This window comes from Ciconia boyciana, chromosome 14, assembly GCF_034638445.1.
Source record: "Ciconia boyciana chromosome 14, ASM3463844v1, whole genome shotgun sequence".
NCBI classification, from domain to species: domain Eukaryota; kingdom Metazoa; phylum Chordata; class Aves; order Ciconiiformes; family Ciconiidae; genus Ciconia; species Ciconia boyciana.
The window spans coordinates 15,435,234-15,452,574 of NC_132947.1; the positions used below are offsets into that span (position 1 = coordinate 15,435,234).

The 17,341-nt window shown below is 52.1% G+C and overlaps 1 protein-coding gene across 1 annotated transcript in view; it reads left to right on the top strand.

Annotated features, from left to right (window-relative positions):
* CHMP4B (charged multivesicular body protein 4B) overlaps positions 1-4,133 on the top strand; it is a 28,685-nt gene extending 24,552 nt beyond the window's left edge. Inside the window, exon 5 of the mRNA XM_072879278.1 lies at positions 3,318-4,133. Within this exon, the coding sequence (XP_072735379.1) occupies positions 3,318-3,385 (68 nt within the window). The 3' untranslated portion in view covers positions 3,386-4,133. The remainder of the gene's footprint in view (positions 1-3,317) is intronic.
* The last annotated feature ends 13,208 nt before the right edge of the window (positions 4,134-17,341 follow it).

Below are 17,341 nucleotides of genomic sequence, written 5' to 3' on the forward strand. Positions count from 1 at the left end.
ATCAATGATCTGGATGAGGGGATCGAGTGCAGCCTCAGTGAGTTTGCAGATGACACCAAATTGGGTGGGAGTGTTGATCTGCTTGAGGGGAGGAAGGCTCTGCAGAGGGACCTGGACAGGCTGGATTGATGGGCCGAGGCCAGTTGTATGAGGTTCAACAAGGCGAAGTGCCAGGTCCTGCCCTTGGGTCACAACAACCCCATGCAACGCTACAGGCTTGGGGAAGAGTGGCTGGAAAGCTGCCCGGTGGAAAAGGAACTGGGGGTGCTGGTTGGCAGCCGGCTGAATTATGAGCCAGCAGTGTGCCCAGGTGGCCAAGAAGGCCAACAGGATCCTGGCTTGTATCGAGAATAGTGTGGCCAGCAGGACTAGGGCAGTGATCGTGCCCCTGTACTCGGCACTGGTGAGGCCACACCTCAGATAATACTGTGTTCAGTTTTGGGCCCCCCACTACAAGAGAGACATTGAGGGGCTGGAGCGTGTCCAGAGAAGGGCAACGGAGCTGTGGAAGGGTCTGGAGCACAAGGCTGATGAGGAGCGGCTGAGGGAACTGGGGTTGTTTAGCCTGGAGAAAAGGAGGCTGAGGGGAGACCTTCTCGCTGTGTACAGCTACCTGAAAGGAGGTGGTAGGGAGGTGGGTGGTGGTCTCTTCTCCCAAGTAACAAGTGATAGGACAAGAGGAAATGGCCTCAAGTTGCACCAGGGGAGGTTTATATTGGATATTAGGAACAATGTCTTCACCGAAAGGGTTGTCAAGCGTTGGAACAGGCTGCCCAGGGCAGTGGTTGAGTCACCATCCCTGGAGGTATTTGAAAGATGTTTGGATGTGGTGCTTAGGGACACGGTGTAGTGGTGGACTTGGCAGTGCTGGGTTAATGGTTGGACTTGATGATCTTAAAGGTCTTTTCCAACCTAAATGATTCTGTGATCCTGTGATTTTACATGGAGAATGGGCAAGGCAAGAATAGTTCATATTTACAGAGACAGTTTAAAGCTGCTGTTAAATCTGAACTGGTCAGTCTTCTATGAACTAGAAGTGATACCTCATGAAATATAGTTGTTGGAATACCTCTGGCATGCATTAGTGGGATATGAAGCTTTAGTAGCTTATTTTGCTGAATCTGCCTTAATGTATTATGAGTAAGTTGTAGGCTTTGCGGCTCTGTTTCATGTGCTTACTTTGGAAAAAAAGGTCCAAGAAACTAGTGGATGAAAGTAGTCCCAATTGGTCAGTGTATCTATAATTATGTTGCTGCCTTTCCAGGCTTAAAAGGACCTGGGAAGCAGCAGACGCTGCCAAACCACAAGGTTCTGCTTTAGGGGGCATACTATGAAGTTTGCTCCTTGTGCATTGTAGTTCTTTTATTTTGACGTAATTGATTTTATGTGTTTTTAGTTCTGTTTTGCTAGGCAGAATTGCTGACAAGTGTTGATGAGAGGGGAGTGAGTTATATCAAAATATCTTAAATCTGAGACTTTATCTAGATTCAGATCCAACAGCGGGAGAAATAGTTTAAATAAATGTGTGTGTTACCTTTTTATTTCCTAGCTGGTTTAATGAGGTTTGTTCTCTAAGTATTCTTTGGGTATGGACATTAAAACATACTGACTTGAACCCAAATACGCTTTTTGCATTATATTAGGTAGTAGTGACTGCACTAGTAAGAGGCATTGTAATTGTGCACATATTTAGGTAACTATACAGCATAAGACTTATGTAGACATACCACTTCCTAAAATAATAATAAAAATTACGAATGTTTTTTGTAGTAAAAACTATGAGTATAAAACTCAGTGTTTTATAGGATTTATGTTAAGCTGCTTTTGAATGGAAATTAGAATTCCATTAATGTATTTAAATAGCATGCTACTTCTTACTTAAATAAAACTGCTTCCAAGACTGGTATTTGGGAAACCTCGGGATTCTGGGGTGGTGTGGGTGGGGATTTTGTGTGGGTTGGTTTTTTTTTTAACCTAAATTGTTTTTCACTTAAAATTAACTTAATATACACTGGGATTAAAAGTTTACTTCTGGTCATCATGAGTCGGACTTTCAAAGGGACTACTTTACCTAACAACGCAGGTACATGCTTAATGTGTCTTTTGGAAATAAGTCAGGTGTCTTCTGCGGTAGAGCTGACTCTTATTACCTCCTTTTTATTCATTGAATGGAAAATGATCGTGAGCTTTCCCGCTTTTCCAGTTCTCGGGAGCTGTCTGGATTTTGACTTAATTGGTCTGAATGAGAAATTTTTTGCTGTTGCCTGTCAGCTAAGTTGATGTCAGGAGAAATTCAGTCAAAAGCAGTTTTTGTTTAACGGAGACCAGAAGAGCTTAATATAGAAAAACAAATTCCAAACTTGTACAAATTATAGGTCTCAGGTTTGACTTAAAGCTGACTCAGTTCTCTCTTACGTAAATGTTTCATTTGGAATGACACAAACGATTTTGAGTATGAATTATTTGACTCTGTTTTTCCCCTCTTGATGCGAAAACACTGTCTGAGGAAATGACATCTTTTTTTGGTATTTGCCAAAATTATTGCAGCTATTTCTGGGTTAAAACCTTTTTGCCAAGTTAGTGGTTTTCATCTCCAGAAACTGAACTTGTCACGTTATGACAAATAGCAGCATTTGCTCCCCTGGAAGGACCAAAAATGACAAGAAGGCAGGATGCAGCCCGCTGCTTAACAATCCCATCCAACCGGCTCCTAGCGAGCGCGGCCAGAGGTGGGGAGTAGCACGCACCCAGTGCTGGTTAGCTCTTCAGCCCTTGAAGAGCTTGAGCTGGCACAGGGGTTGGAGGTCTCCAAATTCTGTACCTAGCTAGACCAAAACACGGTAGCCTCCTTTGTTGCACTTTGAGGACTTAGTGGTGGAATAAGGAATTTATTTTTTATGGGGGAGAGACTGTAATATTGGAGATGTCAGACGAATTTGTGCAAGAAGCTATATCCCCCTGAGAGGGGCTCAGAACCTGAAGGCTTGGGGTCTCTTGCTTGGTGGCTTAGCGATTATAGAAAACGATAGACACTGCTGGTGTACACATCTTAACCTTCATGCATGTTTGCATTCTTCCCACGTGAGCTATTGTCTTTCTCCACTTAAAGTGGTAATATCAGGAAGGTCAGCCCATGCTGGCTTTTTCAGAAAGCACCTTTTACTTCAATTCAGAAAGGTCTTTTTTTTTTCCTCTGCTGGCATTTGGTGCTTCATTTATTGGTTAGGGCAGTGGCACAGAGGCTTCTCTCCTGCAAAGAATTGAGACAGGATTCTGTCAAGATTCCCACTCATTTGTTTTCTTTTAATATTTTGCAGCCAAGAAGAAAGAGGAAGAAGAGGATGATGACATGAAAGAGCTTGAAGCTTGGGCAGGAACCATGTAACCACAGCAGTAACTGGCTGGAAAAAGACTTTGGTTACCTATTCTGGGTGCAAATGTGTTGTGTTGCGGAGAAAGCATAAGCAAAATATCTTTATCTTTAATTTTAACCCAAAGCAGTGGGAACTGCATTGCTGTTTTCTGCATAGCATGGTCTGCACAAAAGAAAGAAAGGGGAGCAGGGGGAATTGCCTGCAGTTTATACGGTTGAATTTCTGTAAAAAGGTATTTGCAAAATCAAACATTCAGCTTTTGGACTGTGCTGCTGCCACTGCTGGATCTTCGTCTTCAAAAGTTTGGGCCATACTGAATTGAAATAAGCTGAGAAACACTCTGTAATTTTAAGTCTGTTTTAGTGTGTCTAGAAGTCTTGTAAGGCATTTGAAAAACAGGAAAAGTCGTAAGCCACCATCGGCTTCTTATTGTGTTTAGGTGCAAGAATGCTTTAGGTTTTTAGTTCTTTGCAAGTTATATTTATATCCCTCGACTGATGTGTGGCCAGCCTTGTGTTTGTCACTGCAACAACATAGTCACTATTCCCATTTTAATTGGTGATAATGATTTGCAATTGACAAATGCTATCTTGGAAGTAGGAAAGATTTAAATTTCAGTTGTACATTTTTCTACATAGCACTACAATGTTTATTGCTTTTTTGTGATAATTGATAACCCATTCAGATACATGCACACAATTATTTTAATTAAGAAACTACTATGGATTGCACTGTATTAAATATCTTGATTAATTTTCATCTGTGGCTACTGTTGTCAATTCTTTGTGATGTTGAAGTAATCTGACTATAACTTACGTGCAGTTTGGCCTCTTTCTACATGAGTGACGTACACTCTTTAAAGCTAGCTGAACTTGGTTGAATGACTGTAGCGTAGTTGCATAAAACTACAGTCTTAGCTGAGCAAAATTGCTGGAGTGCTGCTATAGCTGTTTTCTTGCTGTAATAATATTCTGGTCCACCATGTCGAAACCTCCACACTAAGGAGAAATCAAAGCTGAATTAATACTAGAAGCAACAGGTTTAGGGACAGAGCTGGGAGCCTTGGCTTTATATTTTTTGTCATAGAAATGATAGCTGTTGTGCACTGTGCTAACAAAATGTTGTATTTTAAAGCACTAGTATTATAGGAGCTATGGGTGAGCATCTCAAGTGCAGTGAAGTGTCTTAATAGAAGTGTTCAGGTGTAGCTGGGAGAGGAAAAAGAAATCCTACAGCACTGTTAATGCTCTTAAGGTTACTGATGTAGAAGCTCAGAAACTGTAAGTGACAGAGGCACCACCTGGCAACCCAGCTGTTTCCTGGGTTGTGTTTCCTTTCCTGTTCATTTAGCCAATTGCTTTAACTAAAGGAAGAACCTCGTCTGCACAGCAAGAAAAAAAATGCAATAATGAGCATATGTCACAATTCCTGTTTACTTTTAGCCAGACAGCTAGGACAACTTTGTGTCTTATAACCTATTTTTTCTTGATTATTTTAATAAATGATGGGGTGGTTTCTTAATCCTACAATTTATTAGTATGTCTGAGGACTGCTCACCTTTCTGCTTTGAATATCACTGAATTCCTTGATATATTGCATAATAGCAGTGAATAGCTAAAATGCTTAGAGTAAAACATTTTTCTGCCTTGCTCAGACTCATTCTGTGGGCAAAACTGACCTGTAAAGAGCACCAAGATGCAATGTAAAAGGAAGCAGCTATCAAGTGCCAGCAGGCTTTCTGTAGCTGTGCACTCAGTGCCCAGGGTTTCCCCTTCCTCGGAAAGGTCTAGTTCCTGCTAGGAAACTATTCTCAGCTAACTTGTCCTCATCACACAGTTTGCAGCTGCATCAGTGTTTTCTTGTAGAGCTGCTGTTACGTGTTCAAGGAGGCAAGCGGGACACTGGGATCCAGGTAGTTTCAGTTTGTGATTAACCTGTGTTTTTTCTAATGGGAAAGGTGAAAAGCATTTTGCTGTTGCATGTGTGTGTGATACTGACGCATTTAAAGCAGGGCAAAAACGTAGTCCAGGCTGAGGGACCTCATTACTGCTTTTCCCCATGACACTTTCAGCCTTTTGCAGAGGGGATGGCTGTTATCTCTGCTATGCAGGTGGAGAAACCAGGACACTGCGTTTGTACTTTGACCCTAGGGAAGCACAGCGCTTTTGCCAGGAGAGGCAGGGAAGTATTTTGTGTTTATGCTGCTTGTTTGGGTTCGAGGAGTCAGAGAAGAGATCGCTGTGTGGTGGCCGCTCAAAGGCTCAGGATTTCACTCTCACCAAGTATCTGCTTTTCTACCTTTAGAACAGGGCGAACATGCAAAGAGAGCACTTGGAAAAGCTGGGCCAGAGAGTGGCTGAGGTGGCTTTGCTTTCAGCACTGCTGATTATAAACCTCAGCACACATCCTCCCCGGGGGCTGGAGAGTGCTTGTGTTGTAGGGCAGGCGAGGGGGCTGTTCCCTCCCAGCAATAATGGAAATCCATAGCTCTGCCTCATACTGCTTTATATGAAATCAATCTTTAGCGTTGTCGGATCTTTACCTTTCCAGATGTCTAAATGGCTTTTCTGTGTGCCTTTCCTTGTCTTCTCTCCAACAGATGCTCTTTCTGGGACTGTTTTAAGACATTTAACTGCAAGAACCTTCAGTGTAATGTTAAATAGGCAGGAAATAAGAGGGGCTCCATTAGCCACTGGTGGCAAATCGCTCTCCAGTTGCTTAACTGATGAGTTGTAAGCTTGTTACTTAATGCATGTTAGTAATGGGCTCTCAGGAGATGCTTCTTGGGACTTCCCTGGTGTGAGCAGTAAGAGATCTAGCTGGAGAGCGGTTGGCTTCGCACACGGGTCCTGGCGCAGCAGGAGCGAAGCAGTGCATCGTGTGGGGGGCATTTGGGTACGTAGCCCACCAGGAACCATCTCGGGCTGCGGTGGGGGGCAACACGCTCACTAAAATGTATAATCTACTTTTTGGTACTTGAAGCATTCGAGGGAAAGTGTGACTTCTCCAGAAAAAGTCATCGGACCTTTGTCTTTGCTTCGCCTGCAGGGAAGTGCTGCCCATCTCCCCAGGAACGAGTGCTGTACCCTGGCTGCCTGTCCCTAATGGACCTCCTGTGGGCCAAAGGCTTTGCTGCCAGATGTGCTAGCACTGTTCTTGCATTAGGTCTGCTCTTATTGCTTGTGGCTAAACGGCCTCTGTGCTAAACGGCAAGTGGAGGTCAGCAGTCAAGGGCCTGCGTGTGGCTGTGGTTCACTTTCAGAGCAAGGCTGAACCTGCTCTGAGTGCCCTTGGGGTGGCAGTTCGTTAGCATGGTTGCTGCAGGGATGGATGGAGATGTGACTGCTCCCTAAAGGCAGGGAGAACCTGTGTCCTCAGCTCGGGAAGGTGAATATGAAAGTGGTGGGAGGCAGGAGGCCTTTTTCAAAAGGGCCAAGGTGCCATCTCGGCCACGTTTGTCAGTGCTGCGATGGGAAGGAGCAGGAATGCTTTCCCAGCTTTCCAGGAGCTGCTGCACCCTGTGCACACACAGAGCATGACATTTCATTTAGGAGTGAGGGCTCATGGCTGTCACTTAGTGGCATGAATCGGCTGCCACGCTTGCCCTGGGGACTTCCTTTTCCCTGTCTGAAATGCTGGCTGCCACCCCACCTCTGTCACTCTCCCCCTTCCCATGGCATCTTACCTATGCCTGTAGAGCTCCTGCATCCCCCCTCGGGACCTAGTCCCGATCTGGGGGACAGCTGACCTTATTTCACCGCCAAATAAACCCTGCTTCCCACTCTCACAGCAACACGTTACAGCTCCCTGGCTCTGCCTTTGCCCTCACGTTGTCTGATGCAAGTCACCGTCCGGTTGCTCCTGCCCCCGGTTCTCCCAACCCTAAATTGACCCTCTGGCTCTGGACTTCTGCATGTGTCTCACTGCCGGGCTTCCTTGCAGGACGGGTGGGTGCCACCAGGCTGGGCCCCTTGGGAGCAGCCGATGCGGGTGCTATGGGGCGTGCGCTGGGCTGTGCCTCCAGTAGAGCCGGGAGCCCCTGCTTCCCCTGCTGCTGGGGGAGGCTGGAGCCATGATCGTGGGTTTTGGCACTGAAGAACCTCTGGCCAGCCTGGCCCTGGAGGTCACGGCCTGGGCTAAGCTGCTTGTGCTTCTTTCTTCCTCCTCTTCTCTACGTTGGACCTACCCTGCCTGCATCCCCTGTTAAACCCCACCACAGAAACCCATCAGATGCTCCTGTGATGCTGCAGCTCCTCCATCCCCGGGCACAACCCCTGTGGTACATCACGTCCCGGGGTCCCAAGGCCACCTCCATCATCCTGCGCATCGCTGGTGCCAGGTGAGTGTTTAACAGCACGGGGCACCCGAAAAGCGGAGCGTGCTGGAGAGCCCCTCAGCTGCACCGGGGCTGCAGTGCTGGTGGCCGCGGGGTCTCTCCCCAGGCAGCCCGTCCCTCCACGGCTCCCCGGGGATGCTGGTGCCCCAGGAAGCACCGTGGGCTTCTCCACGCCTCTGCGGGTACCCCCAGCGTGTGACAGCCTGTTGGGTTACTATGGCAATGTGGCTTCATCCCCAGAGATGCCATCACCAGTTGCAACTCTCTCTAATCCCTTTGCAGACGTATATTTAAATCTCAACCCTTTCATTAAAACCGATCAGCTTATTGAAGCCTCTGAACGCAGCGTATTTATGAAATTAGCCTGCCTGTAAGAATGAGTTTCTTCTCACTCAAGAGGTGTAATACCACTAATCGATATAATAGGTTAAACCCTTTTATTATGGCTCTGCTGAGAGGATCTGGAGTTTGACATTTGTATGCCGTGCTCAATGCTCCCTTTCTCCCCTGCTAGTTATTTTTATCATTATTTTGGTTCTTATGTCAAAATTGCACTCTGCTCATCTGGAAAGCTCTTCCCCCTCTAAATCCTGCTCGCGTTCGGCTTATGCTCAGCCCTGTGGCAAATAAAAGAGCTCTCTTGACTTAATTTTCAAACATCAAGGTCCATTAAATCAAAGTGATGCTTTCCAGATCTTGTGGTTCTCAGCAGCCCACCCCGTCCCCGTCCCTCCCTCCCCTGGCTCCAGGCGTTTCAGCTCTGCTGGACGTTTCCTGAGCTGGTCAGCTGGCAGGATTTTGAGGTCACATTTTAGGGCCTTAATGGAGGTTCCCCCTTGTCCTCCCTGTGCTATGGGAACCCGGTGATGTCCTCCTACTCTGAGCTGTGGCTGAGAGCATCCCTTGTTGGCTGTCCCATGGGTGCGAAGGAGGGATGGTTGGCCGGATCCAGCTGGGGCCAGCTCGTGCTGCCCTTCTGGCCAGCTCATGTCACCCTTCTGCTGTTCTTGGCTTTCCCCTGCCCTTTGCTATTTGCTTAGCCGTTCACCTGCACTCGTGCTCCTGTTCTCATTACCTGCTGTGCTAACAAGGGGAAGGTCCCCATCCTCCTCCGTGACCAGCTCCATGCACGCGATGTGAGGAGGTTTTGCAGAGGGACCCGGAGAGTGGTCAGCAGGGAGGAGGGACACGACACGCAGGGCTAAATGGCTTGGACAGATCTTCCCCGTCCACGGTGAGTTCTCTAAAATGAGCCGCCTTTGCAGCTCCCGTCCCCGGCTGTGGGCAGACGGTCCCAGGGACTCACCTATGGGCACGAGGGAGAAGATGGCTTTGGGGTTAGGTGGAACTGAGACTTCTAGGGCTTTTTGGGGTCCCGGGTAGGCAGCACCCCGGCTTGAGGATCCCAAATGTCCCAGGCACCAGTGGGGCTTAGGCTGGGCTATCAAGCCCAGAGGCACAACCAAAAAGCTTGTCCTGCTGCCCTGCATTGTCCCATCTCTGCTGTGCTTGCGCACGCGTCCCCCTTCTCCGCGTCGTTCAGCCTGCGGCAGGGAGCGCGCAAACGCGATTTGCGGGCTGTACTGTGCCGTGCGGGAGGGTGAGACCAGCTAACGCCGCCCGTGCAATGTCCTGCTTGAACGCTTGGAGGCAAAACTGCGTTTCTGGACAGACGTGCCGGCACCGCGATGCACAGCTGGCGGGCACAGCTGGCGGGCACAGCTGGCGGGCACAGCTGGCGGGCACGGCAGGGGCTCCGGCCGCCCCTTCCTGGCTCTTCCCTTGAGGCGCGGGGGAGGCACTAACCCCAGCTGCGGGGTGCTGCCTAGGAGCGGGGCACAGGGTGCTGCCCGCGGGCCCCGGCCCTCTGCCGTGGGTTGCGATGTGGGCACGAAGCTGCCCGCCCTGGGCAGCGGGGCCCGGCCGTGAGGTGCTCTGCCAGCGGCCGACCTTCGCCCGGCTCCCCGCTGCCGGGGGGCGGGGGGTGCTGGGGTGCTGCTGAGGGCACCCTGCCAGGGTCGCCCCAGGCCCAAAAGCAGTGGTGGCCCGTCAGCCAGGCATCCCTCTGCTCTGGAAAGCATCTCCCAACGAGCTTTGCAACCCTAAAATAATTTCTGTGTCTCTCTCCTGAACTGCGTCAAACTTCTGTAAATGAGAGACCAGTATTTTAATGCTGCGATGGGGTCACTGGCTGCCAACTGTTAATGAAAACCAATTTTTTTCCCACTTTAATTTTCGGCTCCCTGTTTCCCCAAGGGTGAAGCCCGGCCCCTGAAAGGCTCCAGCCCCCTTTTCCAGTTGCTCGGCTGCTTTTCTGGGCGCACAGCAGCCTGCCAGAGCCTGCAGCCGAGCCTCGGTGGAAGGTCTTCCTTGCCCAGCCCCTCCAGCTGAGGCCAGTGGTGCCGCTGGGATCGGCCCCGGGGATGCTGTGGGTGCCCAGATGAGCAGCCAGAGGCAGCGGAGATGCTCCCCGGCATATTTTGGGGATACACGGCGGTGGAAAGGCTTCTCCGGGTGGGATTACCAGCAGAGGGCAATGCCGTGATGGATTTCCATCTCTGCGTAGATCAGTAGGTGTTAAGCCAGAGCTGGTCCAGCGTGGGAGGGGGAAGGAGACAGATGCTGGGACCGCAGTCCCCCTCGCCTTTTCAAACAGCCTCAGCCCTGGCGACGTTTCCCTCAGCAGGCAGGAGCAGGCAGGAGGGCACCTTCCTGCCGGGGCAGGCAGCTCTCGACTGCCCAGCACCTCCCAGTCCCACCAGTGAGGGCCGGAGGTGATGGCTGGGAGCTGCCTCCCTGCCCGCGCGGTGCCCTTGGGGGCAGCTCTGGGGAAGCGGCCGCGGGATCAGAGCATCCCAAATGCGGGTGGACCAAATCCTGGATGGTGCTGAGTGTTTTGACTGCTCTCAAAGATCAAGGCTTGGGCTTTGCTGCTGGCCCGTTCCCCTGAGGGCAAGGCAGAGCATTCGGGAGGCAAGAGGAGAAGCGCTCACACCGCTCTTCAAACCCTCAGCGGAACAGGGAGGAACGTTGCCTTTGGCTTTGCGAGGCTGCAAGCACCCTAACCGGGTTTGCGCACCTGTATCGTCAGTAGAGACAAGAGCATCCTTCCAGCAGGCAGCGACAAATGCTGCCGCTCCCCTCGGCGTGGCGATGGCATCCGGGGAGGCGAGGAGTGCTCGTGCTCGCGCAGGAGCGATGTGCGTGGGGCTGGCGGGAGCTTGGTCTCTTGTGAACGTGGTAGGGGAAGGGGAAAATCTGATTACAAGTGGCAAAAATGCAGTGGGGTTACACCAAATATGCGTGGTGTGGAGCACAGAAAAGCATGCACTTTTGCACAAAAGACCCTAAAAAGTAGCACCTTTCAAAAAAAAAAAGAGAAAAAAACAGAGAAATCTCAGGGTGCCTGGATGGTCGCGTGGCTCATTCTCGTGGCTCAGCTGACGGGCAGTAAAGTGGCAGCTTGGCCATGCAGGGATGCATCGGATCCTGCAAAAAAGTTAAATGCTCTTTTTCAAGTAACTCTGCACCCACAGCTCGCTGACTGGCCCTTGCTCTGCCTGGATCGCAGTGTCCTCTGCAGCGCCAGCGATCCCCGTCTCTCCCACCACGGTGTGCTGGAAAAGCAACTTGCATTTTCCTGCTCTGGCCACCTCTGGAGGTGACAGAGGTCACATCCAGTGACAGCAGCGCTGGGTTCAGGGAGCACAAATGCCTTCCTCTGCTGGACCGGTAACTTTTTGGCAGTGCAACCACCAGCATCCCTGTGCGGGGCCGGCCGCAGCTCCTGGGCGCTGGGCTCTGTTCTCCTGCCCTGCAGCACGTGGGCACCTGGCCAGAGGAGCAGCACCTTCCCAGGGGCTGCTGATGCTTTGGAGTCCTTGCTTTGCCTTGCTCTGTTGTTTCATGAAGCAGCAGCACACAATGGTCTCTTTAGTCTCTATTAACAGAACACGAGCTGGAGAAAATTTGTAGCCAGCTGAAGTGCTGAGCGGAGGAGGAGGTGATCCGCGCTTGCAGCTAGAGAGCGATGCTGCTTTGGACACGGCAGAGGCACTCGTCATCCCGTGGCCGTTCCCTGCAGAAACAGGGATCAGCTCAGCGGATCAGCTCTCTGCACTTACATCTTTTATTTCACCCTCCAGGAAAGCTGCTGCTCCTAAGGCTGCCATAAGCACAGCACTGTCCCCAAACCCAGGAGACCCTGGCTGGGCTCCCGCTCTGCATTTTCCAAGATTGCACTTGTTTGGCTTCCAGGGAAGAAGTTTGTTTCATTCTTCCAAAAAAGATCAGAACAAAGAGGCCAGTTTCATCATAAATAAAATATAACGCATCTTCATTATTAAGTGTACACCCACTCCAGCATCAGTTATGGAGAAAGAGTGTTACTTGCCCCGATGTTCGGGGCTGGAGTCAGAAGACTGCTTGCTGGCCAGAAAATAGCTGGGGTAAACTGTCCTCAGCCCTCTTCCTTGGCTGCTTGGGACCAAAGCTCAGGGCAGGTCCCCACCACCGTGCTCAGCCCCTGCGATGCTGAATGGACAAGCAAGATCAGCTGCAGGTGGGAGATGTCACCGCTTATTAATGACTCCTGTTTTGAATAGGGGTGTTGGAATGAACTTGGCTGATGGCCACTGCTCTGAAGTCTCTGCGGTCTCGTCTGGGACCTCTCCTGGCCAGGGCTGGTGGCTTTTGGGGCATTTGGCCAAGGATGTCCACGTTCCTCCTCCTGTCCTTCCCCTGTTGGCTTCCCACGTTCCTTCCCCCTGTCCTTCGCCCCTCCAAGGTGCAAGAGCCGTTTGTGAAGCTCTGAGCAATGAAATCCCTCCTTTGCAGAGCCATCCTCAGGCCACTGTGTCCGAACACCAGTCTGAGCAGCTCTTCTTTCCCCCCCAGCCTGTCAGGCTACCACCCCGGGGCCATGCTGGGGTCTCTGGGGTTTGGCACAGCCTCTCCCAGCTCTTGTGCTCACCCCTGTCAGGGAGGGTCAGGTCTCAGCTCTTCCCTACCAGCAACGACATGGAGATAAAATGTAAAATGCACTTCTTTATTGCAGGGAAGACACAGTCCAAGGCTTTTCTCTCCCACGCTGGCAATGGCAGTACAATTTATGCCCCCCTGACGGTAGGAGGGCCATAAAGAGACTGTGGTGCAAGCAGTCCCATGGTGCAAACTCTGGTCCGTGGAATAAATCCTGGGCAGGTTTGTTACAAGATGGGTGGATCCAGCTGTGATTTGGGCATGCAGGGAGACTCTCCCGTCCCTCCTTGTCCTTGTGAGTTGGAGGCTTCACGAAGCTGGGCTGTGCTCTGCCCCAGCATGCCTGACATATCTGCCCAGCTTTCACCTCGGATGGGCTTGGGCCTGGGTTGTGGCTCTCACACTTCTAGTAAGAAAACCATCAGCTGATGTTTGATGGCACAGAGGGGGATCGGGCTCGTCAGCACAAGTGGTTAAACTGGTTTATAGGTGGGGAAACTGAGGTGCAGAGCGGCAGCACTGCCCTGTGCGACAGGCTCTCGGGAAGCACGGCCACCGTCTTTGGGCAGGGCCATCTTGTGCCGTGTTGGCATCCTGACTGACAGCACATCCCTCTCGTGTCCGTGGCGTTCCAGTTACTCAGTTAACGCTCCCAGACCTCTCTCTCCTTTGACTCTGCTGGAAGATGAGAAAGTAGAATTTTGCCATATGGTTTCTTGATGGCACGTTGCTGTAAAAGGAGCTATTACAGATGCAAATGAACAATTTTAAGCAGTGAATGTGAACCCCAATGGCAACGGGACGCCCTTCGCCTCTGTGACACTCTCACTTTGGCAGAGGCTTGTGCAGCCGTGTGCCCCAGGTGATGGGTCTGGCACGTCAGGACTGAGCTCTCAGCAGTGTTGGGATGCTGGGCCTGGAGGCATCGCTGGATTGCTCTGCATGGGGCGGGATAAATTGCCTTGTGCTGGCTCGGGTGGAGCATTGGAGGCAGTAAATGCTGTGCTCAGCATCCCCAAAAATGGGGGCCCAGCTCCTGGGAGGGGAGCATCTCCACTGCATGTCCCTGAGGAACCATTGCAGTGATGGAGCTGTTCCCTCTGGGCATCTTCAAGATGTCCCAGCTCTGGGGCTCTTGTGTACAACAGGGATTGCTGGGCTGATGGTTGTGGCTGTGCTGGGGCTTTCTGCAGCCCCGCAAGACACATAACCATTTTTTCTCTCTGTTGTCCCAAACAGCTCTTCTGCTGGGTCTGAGAGTTCCACGAGCGGCAACAGTGCGTGTCCATCCTTGTCCTTGTCCTGGTCTGCTCCTCCCTGACTGCAGAGGTGCAGAACAGAAACACTTGTAATGACTTTCACAGGGCCTGCTGGCATTTTTGGGCACAGGAAGGAAACAGAAACCTCCCAGCCCCAGGTCAGATGTGCATGGAGGCAGGGTTTCATGCCCATAACCCTGCGCGCAAGGAGAGCAGGAGCATCCAAGACACGTTTTTTCAGCCTCTGCATTAACAGCCTGCTGCCCGCAGACACGAACCGGGGAACAAGTGCTAAAGCTCTGTGATGGCACACATGTTCCCAGCAGAAAACGCCAACACGTGTCCCGCAGACCAAGGAGGTCTTGGAGAGGATGTGTGGTGCGGGGAGGGGGAGCAGAGCCATCTGTCACTGCTTTCTAATTAACACTGGGTTTGATATGATAATTAAATCTGACTTTTGCATTAATTTTTTGCTAATTATTTACAAAAAATGTTTTGGATAACTGTCATCATGTTGTGCAAAAGTGATATCCAGCGGCCAGCTGGTGGGTGCTGAGTCTGAGTGTGATGATGGGCTCATCAGCGCGCTTGGCCGTGGGGCTGAAGCTGCCGGGAAGCAGGCGGCCCCAGGTCCTCAGGGCCACCACATCAGCGGGGGCTTTTTGGGAAGCTCCACATCCCACAGTACTGGGATGGGGGTCGGGGCCGGCCCTGGGGGTTGGCAGCGGCTCTCCTTCACCCAGCTGCCCTGGTGCCATGTGCTGGTGTGTGCAGGGCTGGGGGAAGGAGGACGCATGGGTGTCCCCCATGGGGCATCCAAGCCTCCGGCGAGGGTGCGGGAGGGGCCCGGGGTGCATCCCGGGGCTGCCCCAGGTAGGGCAGGGGCTGGAGGGAAGGTGGGGGCAGCAGCATGGCTGCTACTCCGCTGGGTTCTGATGAACGACCCGATTTTGAGCATCCATTGATGAACACAAAGGGCCGCTCCCACTGACATTTCACAGCTCTGACCGCATCATTTGGAGCGCCGGAGACTCGTCCCCTTCTAAAGTCAAACCTGTGACCATGTTTGGCATCGCCACCAGGTGCTGCGGCCAGGTTGCCCCTGCAGGCAGCTCCGATGGCTGCACAGATGTCCCCGCTCACCAGGTTACGCCGTGGGGGCTCAGGGATGCTCTGCCCACAGCGGGTGCCAGACCTGGAGAGAAAAGCAACCCCGTGGCAGCAGCCTTGTGGGTCAGAAGAACAGTGCTGGAAATCAGCGTTTTCAGGCAAGGCCAGCCGCCCCAGAGGAGCTGTGCTCTGGGCTCCCTGGCCTTCGCAGCCCACCGTCGCCTTGAGGTGAGGCAGCATTTGTCTCATCCTTGGGGCACCCTGGAGCAGTTGTGCCAGGTGCTGCTGAAAAGTCAGCTGCAAAGGAGCTTCCTGGCATTTCAAAGCACTGGTGTTTGAATGAGCTGTAAGAACGAGAGCTGGCATCAGCGGGGGAAGCACGGGGAGGCTGGGGGGCCAGCAGGACCGAGGGAGCGGCCGAGGGATGCGGATGGATGCTCCAGCGCAGTAGAGAAGGACTGTCAGGGACCAGCAGCGCGGCTGGGGTCTCTGCAAACTTCTTGGCATCACACCCAAGCTGCTCGGTGCAGGTTCAACCCCAGGACTCCCTTTGCCACTGCCAGCAGCCAAGGGGGCTGGGGTCTCTGGGGGCTATAAATGCCAGCCAGCCTTTGCGCAGGGGCTCCATTTTCCCCTTTTTCATAGAAATTGGATTTTGTGGTTCCTCTCCAGCCGTGCTCTGCCATTCCTGCTCACCGCGTCCCTAAACCCCGTCCTCTCAGGTGCTGGCACCACAGGGGACAACGTCAGCGCAGCCCAGTCCCACCATGTCAGCCCGAGAGCCGTTGGGGATGTCTTTCCCCAGGAAGGACCTGAACTGGTTCAGCCTCCTCCCGCTGTGGAGGGAAGCACTGCAGGAGGCTGCTGGCCGTCAGGCAGCTCTGCGGAAGGACGTGCGCCACTTATTGTATTTTTACGGGCATCTGCATTGAAATTTGTCAGATGGCCTCAACAGGGAGCAGCTCTGCATTGCACGTAAGGCTGGGGTGGGCACCATGGTCTCCTGGCCCTGCCGAAGCATCGGTGCTTTCCCAGTGCTTCCCTCCTCATGTGTTTCACCGGCTCCACCCGCCCTTGCGTGGTACAAAGGGTCTGACTGCTCTCCCCGGCAAGGCTTTGGCGAGTGACGAGTGGTGGCTGTGCTGGATCTGTGCAGGGCCAGCAGCGCTGCCAGTGCCTCGGTGAGGCTTGGCCGCTGCCAGCTCTCATCGCTTGCACAAGGGGGGCAGGAGCATCTCAAAACCAGCGGTTAAAAGCTGTGCAGAGCAGTTGTGGCAGGTATTTTAAGTAAGTTTTCCTCCACCCAGGGCAAATCTTGGGTAAGAAATGTTTAAATTTTAAATCTGTGGTTCTCACTTGGTGCTTTCATGGCTCATCTGACTCTTTGCATGCTGCCTGAGAGGCAGATTATGGAGCTGGGTGGGACTGAGCTGCAGAGGTTGGTGATGGGGGTAGGCAGGGGGTGGCGGGGAGCTGCCCGGGGGTGAGCGGGGCCCTGTGCCCAACTGTCGGGGTGCAGGATGGGGTGCACGAGCTGCAGCCTGCGGCACCCTCAGTTCTGGCTGTTGCTTTTCCCTTCGTTAGTATGAAGCACGCGTGTGCGGATTAGCTCACCCTGCTGAGCATATTATAGGTTGCTGGTTTTCTGCACCGGTCGGCTCTGTGGCTGTACAATGTGTAATTCACAATCAATTTACCTAAAGTTAAAATACAAAGAAGGGGGAGAAAAAGAAAAAAAAGAGCCTTTTCAGTTTAACAGCTGGTGATGCCTCAATAGCCACCACCGTGGGCTATCAACGGCACTTCACAATCCAACATCTGACATTATTTCTTAGCCTCACTCAGTTCAGTTTCACCTCAATCCTGAGCAAATATTGACAAATCTCATATAATCCTGCCGGTACAGTACCGGAGAACTTTATTTTGCTTGCAGCGCACTTGATACCATCTATATCCCCCGGACAGGAGCCAGGGGACACAAGCACAAAGTTAAACAGGAAGAGCAACAGGATGGGGGAGCAAAGAGGCTGTGTGTGCACGCAGTTTGCTGGGAGCGTTTTCTGGGGACCAGGGCTGCTCCTTCCCACGTGTCTGCCCAGCCCAGGGCTGTCGGGGCCTGGTGGCTGTGGGCGCGTCCCCTCCTGGGCATCCCCCTGCGTCCTTCTGCAAAGTCTTCCAGGCACATCCAAAAGGCAAAGGTCTCTCTGTAACATTTCCAGGGACACAGGTATGGCACTGACTGTCTGCAGGGGGCCGGTGGAGATCTGGCACATGGGTACGAG